The 9584-nt window shown below is 44.7% G+C and overlaps 1 protein-coding gene across 5 annotated transcripts in view; it reads left to right on the top strand.

Moving 5' to 3' along the window:
* The first annotated feature begins 489 nt into the window (after positions 1-489).
* The window catches only part of PLCB2 (phospholipase C beta 2), a 70870-nt gene continuing 61775 nt past the window's right edge, over positions 490-9584 (top strand). For 3 of the 5 annotated variants that reach the window (XM_030559455.1, XM_030559456.1, XM_030559452.1), the window contains exons 1-2: positions 490-955; positions 8287-8364. In XM_030559455.1, coding sequence (XP_030415315.1) covers positions 872-955; positions 8287-8364 — 162 coding nt within the window. In that variant the 5' untranslated portion in view covers positions 490-871. The remainder of the gene's footprint in view (positions 956-8286; positions 8365-9584) is intronic. The other 2 variants (XM_030559454.1, XM_030559453.1) reach the window with 2 other exon arrangements.

Genomic DNA, 9584 nt, shown 5'->3' with positions numbered 1-9584 from the left:
TGTAGATAAAGAAAGTTGGGATTTGCACCAGTGGTACTTATCCCTGCTTGAAAGTGAGGTAACCTGAACTGGGAAGGATGACCTAGTGAATAATGGTCTTCCTAAGGACTCAGATGAGTTTAATTCCTGGTTCAACCACAGATTTCCTGTACGACATTGGCAAGTCATTAAATGTACCCTGTCTCAAGTTCCTCCTTCTGTGAAATGGGTGTAATATTTCTTTACCTCACAGGGATATTGTGAGGATAATTCCATTAAAGATTTGAAGTGTTCAGATGCTCCATTGATGAGAACCATATAGGTAGAACATGCACTGTAAAATAAATACATCTCAGGTAGTTGGTTCCATAGTGTTGAGGGGGCTGATCACATGTGGCCAGGCTCACTGGTGCTCTTGTGCTGGTGTCTGTTGAAATTGATAAACAACTGGGTGGTTCACTGGCAGAGACTGCACTTGTTCTAAAGAAAAAAAATTAAGGAAGTTCTGTCCGGAAGTGTCTGCTGAACGTTACACTTCAGTAGTGCAGAGTTCTTAGGAGTAGATCTCTCCTAGAGTGGGTGCATGTGTGTGTTTCTCTCAGCCAATCCCAGGCTTTCCTCTTGCATAAGCTTCAACTTCTTCTCCCTGTGCTGGGACCCACCTGCTTGTTTGGAGAACTGCTGATTTACAATGCAGATGAGTGGCTGTTTGCTTGTCTGTGCTGGTCGTCCCTAAGTTTCCCTGGCATATAAGAGGTTGTTTGGTGCCTGATGCCTAGGGCAGTGGTGGCAGAGAACATGATGTGAGAGGCAGAGATCAAGAAGAGGGGGGCCAAGAAAGAGCGAGCCCTGCAGCTGCCCTGTTGGCTGAGGGGCAGATCCGTGGGACAGAATGTCGATACTCACACCCATCCTGACGTCCCCCAAGGTAAAGGAGTATCTATCCAAGGGCGAGCGCTTCATCAAGTGGGATGATGTGAGTACCTGGGCTTTCACTGCATGTGCTGGGGGCACGGAGGAGGCCGAAGTCCTGCTGGAGGGCTGGGAGTGCCTGCTCGTGTGCATGTGTGTGTGGGCAGCCTGTATGTGAGAAAGTAGGAAGGGGCAATGGGAAAATGTATGTCTGCTGTATGTGTGAGCACCTGATGCATGGAGAGGGATGGGTGGATGAGGGGGATGCTGAGTGAGTGCATGTGTGTATGGATACGGGGGGTGGGTGATTGTGCCTGTGTGTGTGGGGGAGGTCATGGCAGTGCACTCTGACCCCCATGGGCACAGACAGCTGTGTCCTAGGTCCATGAAGGAGATCTCTGGTGGCATGATCAGGGCCCCCCTTCTGTCCCATGGGTCAGCCTAGGGAAAGATGGAAAGTCAGTGCAGCTCCCCTCGTCCTCCCTAAGACAAAGGAAACGTGTCCTTGGTGCTGCAGGTGTCCCTGTGCCGACAGGGTCACTCCCTGCACTCAGAGATCTCCAACGAGGTTGTCCAGGGTATGAGTCTCAAGCAGAAGGGCTCCCCAGTTTTGCAAAGGGAGGGGAAAAAATCAAATCAGGAGTTGCTTCCCCTTCTGGTCCCATTGCTGGAGGGTGTGGCAGTGAGCTGTTTCCTTCTCTCCCAGCCTTGTTCACAAACAGGGAAGATGTGGTTAGTCTGTGAGCTACAGAACTTGCATGGGATATAGGAGCTCAGTGGCTGCTTAGTCCACGCTTTCACCAGTGTTAGGAAGGGGGCTCAGGTACAGGCTTATTTTCCCACCATTCTGGATTGGGCTCAAGGGCCTGCTTTGGTTGGTTTTTAGCTGAGGACTGTGAAGAGCTGCTCGCTCATCCATCTTCTTGTGTTTGCAAAGTGACTGGCTTGAGATATTCATTGAGTACCCATGACAGTCTGGGGGAAGGGGTTTGGAACAGGAGTGAAGGAAGAAATTCATTTGCTAAATATTCCTCTGAGTCTAAGAATCCGTGCTCATTGTCTCCCAGGAAGGCCTCCAGCATTGCCCCAGGCAGGGATATGGGGCAGCTGTCCATGTCTTTATTTTAGAGCCAGATCTCTGTGCCTTTTAAGATTTACTCATCACTAGAGGTAAGAGTCAATAGACCAGGGGAGCTATGAATATATGATAGTTTGCCTGGATCTGGGGGAAGCTTTTACAGAGTATGACAAAAGAGACACATTTTAAAGGTACATAAGTGGCTACGTAGTGGGTGATGGTGAGCTGCTCAAGTGGATGCAGATCTAGTTTGAAGACAAAAGGCCTTCTTTGTAGAAGCAGTATGGGATGAAGGAGGCGACTGGGACATGCAGTAATCAATGATCTGCAATGACAATCTAGCAGTGATCAAGCCAGCAGGTGATGTAGCATGCAGATAGCAGAAATGGATGGTGCTAATACAGGTCAAAATGACACTGGTAGCTCAGCAACATGGGCAGATGCGCCTCCTGACTTGTATAATTTGCTGTAGAAAATAAGTGAAGGAGTCCAGAGCTGAGTGGAACACAGATATATCTGTCTTCAATCATGATTGCTGCTAGCAGGGTTCTAACGTGGCTTCCTTAGTATTTTGTTTCTGAGAACAATGTTGGCCAAACAGGCATAGTCTAAAGCTGGCATTTTCAAGTGGACACCAATTTTCTGTCCCTGTTTTTGGGTGCCCACCTTAAGAGAATTAGAATCTGATTTTTAAAGGCCTTCCCTTGGAAATACTAGGTGCTCAGCACCTCTAAAATCCAAGATGTCTCAAACTGATCATCTAAGAACTGAGCCCGCTGGTCTCCCCAAAAAAACACTGTCCACTGCTGAAAATGATGGCCTTAGTCCTTAGGTAGTCGACAGCATGGCTTTCCAGCAAAACATATCCTTAATTAGGATTTGGTTATTCCATTCATATTTCTCCATCTTGTCATGCTTCCTGTCCCACATGTATGTGTGTGGGAGGGAGGGGTGCTGCAAAGGGAAATGGTGAGATATCTTAGGCTGCAGTGTTGTCAGTGCACTGGCAAGACTCGACTCTCCTTTTCCCTCTCATTAAACTGGATTTTGGGATCCCTTTGCTTTCTCAGCACCTGACCAGATTAGGATCCTGACAAAAGCTAGCTGCTTTAAACGGTATCCAGATTAGGTGCTGTTGGCGGGCAGGGGGAAACATTTTGATGAAATGAAGGATATTATGTCTGCTTCATCCAGCAAGGAGGTGTTCCCTTTGCAGTCTTGGAGTCGTACTGGAACCATCACTGCTTTTGGATTCCCAGGGAGCAGCAATGGCCTATCGGGCCTTTAGCACCTTCAACTGGCCCAGGAATTGGAACTCTACCTCTAACGGAGGACGTCCTCCTCTAGACTGACTTATTTTAATGTCTTTTATTTAATTAGATTGAAACTTTTAGGGGGAGAGATCATCTTTACTCTGTGTTTGTACAGCACCCAGTTCAAAGGAGGTGCCATCCAGAGTAGAGAGTCTGGATGCTACTGTAATATAGATGATACCTAATCATTATAGCCACCTTGAAGACTGCTCCAAAGCCTCAGCTAATGCAGAATATGTTTCGCCATCTCTTAAGTGGGACAAACAGATGTAAATATAGCAGTTGGGATATATTACCAACCACCTGACCCTGGATGGTGATAGTGACTGTGAAATGCTCAGGGAGATTAGAGAGTCTATAAAAATAAAAAAATCTCAATAATAATGGGGGATTTCAACTATCCCCATATTGACTGGGTAGATGTCACCTCAGAATGGGATGCAGAGATAAAGTTTCTTGACAACTTAAATGACTGCCTCTTGGAGCAGCTAGTCCTGACACCCACAAGAGGAGAGACAATTCTTGATTTAGTCCTAAGTGGAACACAGGATCTGGTCCAAGAAGTGAATATAACTGGTCTACCTGGTAACAGTAACCATAATATTATTAAATTTAACATCCCTGGAGCAGGAAAAACACCACAGCAGCCCAACACTGTAGCAATGAATTTCAGAGAGGGGGACTACACAAAAATAAGGAAGCTAGTTACACGGAAATTAAAAGGTACAGCGCCAAAAGTGATATTCCTGCAAGCCGCATGGAAACTTTTAAAAGACACTATAATGTATACCCCAAATTAAAAAACATAGTAAGGGAACCAAAAAAGTCCCACCATGGCTAAATAACAAGCTAAAAGAAGCAGTGAGAGGCAAAAAGGCATCCTTTAAAAAATGCAAGTTAAATCCTAGTAAGGAAAATAGAAAGGAGCATAAACTTTGGCAAATGAAGTGTAAAAATATAATTAGGAAGGCCAAAAAAGAATTTGAAGAACAGCTAGACAAAGACTCAAAAACTAATAGCAAAAAATATTTTAAGTACATCAGAAGCAAGAAGCCTGCTAAACAACCAGTGGGGCCACTGGGCGATTTAGATGCTTCAGGAGCACTCAAGGACAATAAGGCCATAGTGGAGAAGCTAAATGAATTCTTTGCATCAGTCTTCATGGCTGAGGGTGTGAGGGAGATTCCTACACCTGAGTCATTCTCTTTAGGTGACAAATATGAGAAACTGTCCCAGATTGAGGTGTCATTAGAGGAGGTTTTGGAACAAATTGATAAACTAAACAGTAATAAGTCACCAGGACCAGATGGTATTCACCCAAGAATTCTGAAGGAATTCAAATGTGAAATTGCAGAACTACTAACTCTAGTGTGTAACTTATCATTTAAATTAGCTTCTGTACCAAATGATTGGAGGATAGCTAATGTGACGCCAATTTTTAAAAAGGGCTCCAGAGGTGATCCTGGCAATTATAGGCTGGTAAGCCTGACTTCAGTACCTGGCAAACTGGCTGAAAGTATGGTAAAGAACAAAATTGTCAGACACATAGATGAGCATAATTTATTGGGGGCAGAGTCAACATGTTTTTTGTAAAGGGAAATCATGCCTCACCAACCCACTAAAATTATTTGAAGGGGTCAACAAGCATGTGGACAAAGGGGTTCCAGTGAATATAGTGTACCTAGATTTTCAGAAAGCCTTTGACAAGGTCCCTCACCAAAGGCTCTTAAGCAAAGTAAGCTGTCATGGGATAAGAGGGAAGGTCCTCTCATGGAACGGTAACTAGTTAAAAGATAGGAAATTAAGGGTAGGAATAAATGGTCATTTTTCAGAATGGAGAGAGGTAAATAGTGGTGTCCCCCAGCGATCTGTACTGGGACCAGTACTAATCAACATATTCATAAATGATCTGGAAAAAGGGGTAAACAATGAGGTTTCAAAATTTGCAGATGATACAAAATTACTAAAGATATTTAAGTGCCAGGCAGACTGCGAAGAGCTACAAAAGGATCTCACAAAACTGGGTGACTGGGCAACAAAATGGCAGATGAAATTCAATGTTTATAAATGCAAAGTAATGCGCACTGGAAAACATAATCCCAACTATACATATAAAATGATGGGGTCTAAATTAGCTGTTGCCACTCAAGAAAGAGGTCTTGAGTCATTAAGGATAGTTCTCTGAAAACATCCGCTCAATGTGCAGTGGCAGCCAAAAAAGCTAGCAGAATGTTGGGAATCATCAAGAAAGGGATAGATAATAAGAGAGAAAATAGCATATTGCTTCTATATAAACCTATGGTACACCCACATCTTGAATACTGCGTGCACATGTGGTCACCCCATCTCAAAAAAGATATATTGGAATTGGAAAAGGTTCTGATAAGAGCAACAAAAATGATTAGGGGTATGGAACGGCTTCTGCATGAGGAAAGATTAATAAGACAAGGACGTTTCAGTTTGGAAGAGACGACTAAGGGGGATATGATTGACATCTATAAAACCATGACTGATGTGGATAATGTAAATAAGGAAGTGTTATTTACTATTTCTCATAACACAAGAACTAGGGGTCACCAAATGAAATTAATAGGCAGCAGGTTTAAAACAAACAAAATATTTCTTCACACAACACACTGTCACTCTGTGGAACTCTTTGCCAGAGGATGTTGTGAAGGCCAAGACTATAACAGGGTTTAAAAAAGAACTAGATAAGTTCATGGAGGAGAGGTCCATCGATGGCTATTAGCGAGGATGGGCAGGGATGATGTCCCTAGTCTCTGTTTGCCAGAAGTTGGGAAAGGGCGACGGGATGGATCACTTGATGATTACCTGTTCTGATCATTCCCTCTGAGGCACCTGACCTTGGCTGCTGTCAGAAAACAGGATACTCGGCTAGATGGACCTTTCATCTGGCAAAGTATGGCTGTTCTTATGTTCTAAATATGGCCAGATTCAGTTTTAAACATACTTCTACTTTATTTATTTATTATTTATTCTAGTGAGAACAAATTATAAGCATCCTGAATGTACAATCCTTACTGTCTTTGGCAAGTTCACACAAGTAGCTTCATTCACTTCAGTACATTGTGATCCAAGGCACAGAAGTAAGAGGTCATAAAGCCTCTGTGTGGGCTACTCCCATCACAGACCACAGTGCATGGATTAAATAGCCTTCATGAAGCCACGTGTTGGGGCTTGGAGTGTGCAGGGCCTTAACTCCATCCATAAAAAGCAGCAGCCAGTGCAACTGAGCCAGCACAGAGTGGAAAGTAAGCTGTGCCAAGTAAAGGGATGGAACAACTTACTTTCTCCCTGGAGCAATGGAAAACCAGAAACCAAACTGTGACTGTCTACGTCACAATTATGTCCCAGGGCTGTTGCAGGGCAGCAAAGCTACAAGCTGTCCCTTACAGAAAGTAACTTCTCAATTGATCCCTAAGTGATTATTAGAAATGGATCCCTTGAACAGGAAATAGGATTTCTAAGGTGAAATTCTGGCCCCCTTAGAGTCAATGAGAGTTTTGCTCTTGATTTCAGTAGGGCCAGAAATTCACCCCAAGTGAGGTTTTGATTTTTGCATATCTCTGCATATAGGGGGCAAAGTTAAGGTGGGTGAGGCAGTATAAGTCAAGGGAAATTATGGTGAATGAGAAAGGATTATTCCACAAAGGAGAACAGCCTGGCTCCCCTAACTGTTCATTTCCAGACATTTTGGGATTTGGGGTTTCTTCTTCTTTAAAGTGATGAATTTTTGCAAAGAAAGTACTATAGGTTTGGGGTGTGAGATGAAATTAATTGAAACATACTTGTAATTTATAATCACAAACCTTATATAATCCATGCTCTGCTCTGGCTTCCAATCCACCCCCAAGAGCAAGTGAAGGATTTTATTATCTACAAAGCTCTGAATGGTCTGGGTTCCCACATCCATCTCACCTGCTATGCCACATCACAACAGTTGTGTTCCACAAGACAGCCCTTGCTCTCTGTCCCTGGGGTTGAACTCCAGGGCATGGGCAGCAGGACATTCTGATGGAAGATCCTCATCTCTGGAATTCACTCCCTCCTGCAGTCTCTCACAGACCAACCTTGATGCATGTGTTTTAGGATGTGTGTGCTCAGTCTGTTTTTTTCTTCATGTGGACCTATAGCCAAAAGGGAGGAGCCTATCCTGTTAAGAAAAGGAGATAGAGGCAGGTATGACCATGGTTTGTGCCAGTTCTCAGCAGGAGTTCATGATAATTCGTGCAACGTCTAAGATCTCACAACATTGGGTGATTGAATAAACTTTGAACCCAGTTGTAGCTAGCATAGATCTGTTCCTCATGTGGACAGGAAGGAAGGAGGTCCTTCTGGGCTCTTCTACACTGAAGACGCTGCTTGGTTTTAAAAAGCTTGATTTGGTGGGAGAGTGTGGGAAATCTAGAAATGTGGCCGGTGGGATCCTCATTTGCATGTCAATGTCCAGAATGCTCTTCCAGCTCCTAGCAGTGAGCTCAGGGAACTAACTGAGAACTATGGGGACATGGGTAGGTATGTGTATCCACATGATCTTTCTACCTATTGCAGAACAGGAGACAAAGTGGCAGTGAAAGGAGGGAGTGGAACGATGAGAGGGAGAGCATGACAGACAGATGGTTATTGCAGTGTTTAGTTCTCACAGAAGGTGCCAACCCTGGAGATTTAAGTCCCTTGGATACTCATAGCGGAGGTACAGGACACAGTGGCAACATATCCTTCCTTCATACTTTGCTGCCAATGTGCCTTGGCTCAGCATTGATCTGGAGGTGGGACTCACCATTGGGGTAGCAGCAGTATATGTTAGTATAGCTTCCATAACCCTTGGCTCTCGCTTGCTGGAGCTGAACTCAAACCAATTAGCCATTTTACACAGACCACAGAATAGTTGAAGGTGATTCACCAAGTCTGGGCTGCAGGGGAAACTACGTTCCCTTACAGATTCTCCAAAGCTTTAAACCTTCTTTCTCCTGGTTTTGTCAGGACACAACGAATGCTTCGCCTGTGATTCTCCGGGTAGATCCAAAGGGCTTTTACTTATATTGGACATATCAGAATAAGGTAAGTGCTGAGCTTTCCAGCTGTGTCTCTGAATTGGAATTTGTAAAAGTACCCAGAGCAAGGAGGCTTGGTCAGCAGCCAGGCAGCTAACCACAGAACACATCCCGTCTTAGAAGAAAGCACCACACAAGGGCCTGTGGACTGCCACTTGTTCTGTGGCAGGTGCTCCTGCAGCAATTTCCTCGGCAATTCCAGGATAAAGCAGGGAATCAGAGGAACTAGGCTGCAGGTGTTGATGGGAAATGAGTGCTTGCTTTTTTGTCACAGGTTTTGTTTGCGCTGTATAGCTCGTTAGTTCCTTGCATCTCATAGCACTTTACAAACGTGAGTAAGCATTAATATCCCCATTTACCAGACAGGCTGAGTGAATTGTCCAGAATGAGTAAATGGCAGAGCTGGGGCTACAACTCAGGACTCTTGAGTGAGAGCCCTGTGCACGGCCTACTAGGCCAAAAGCTACAACTATTACATGCCTGAAACATGTATGGACTATGCTTGTAGCTAAGTCATGTGCTGATGCTTCCAAGAGCTATGTATGACATTTATCCAGGCATGAGCTGAAAAAAGGGAGGAAGGAAGGAAGATGGAAGACAGCACACCTCAGTTCGAGAGGGAGATATTGGTTCCTCCAGTGCTAAACTGGAACACACAGTTGTATATCTACATTTGAGCTGGGCGGTGTGATTCCCAGCTTGCATAGATGTGCTTGCGCTAGCTTGCTAAAAATAGCAATGTAGCCAGGGTAGCATGGTAAGTGACTCATGCTAGCCACCCAAGTACATAACCGCTTGGATCTGTGGGTATGTACTTGGGTGGCTAGCCCAAGCAGCCACCTCTGCTGCCCTTGACACATCGCTATTTTTAATGTGCTTGCTTAAGCAGAGCTAGTGCAGGTACATCCACACAAGCTGGGAATCACACCTCCCAGCTCAGATGTAGACATACCCAGCAAGGGAGAGGCAGACTGGAGCATGAAGACTCTCCCATAGCTGGAGCGAGGAGCGGAGAGGAGCAGGGATACTGGAACAGTTTGTATAGTAGGGGTGCTAAGAACTATTGAACCAAACTGTAAACCCTGCATATAATGGAAACCACTTCAAGCCCATGTGTGAGGCAGCACCCCTAGTTCCAGCACCTTAGCAGGGGAGATGCAGTGGGTAAGGAGAAAAAATCCAATTCCCTAAGAGGCAGAGTGTGCTGGGAGATGGCAGGTGGGAGGC

The sequence above is a fragment of the Gopherus evgoodei genome, chromosome 4, assembly GCF_007399415.2.
Source record: "Gopherus evgoodei ecotype Sinaloan lineage chromosome 4, rGopEvg1_v1.p, whole genome shotgun sequence".
NCBI lineage: Eukaryota > Metazoa > Chordata > Testudines > Testudinidae > Gopherus > Gopherus evgoodei.
Note: the sequence above shows the minus strand (reverse complement) of the source record. Positions and strands in the feature narration are given on the sequence as shown.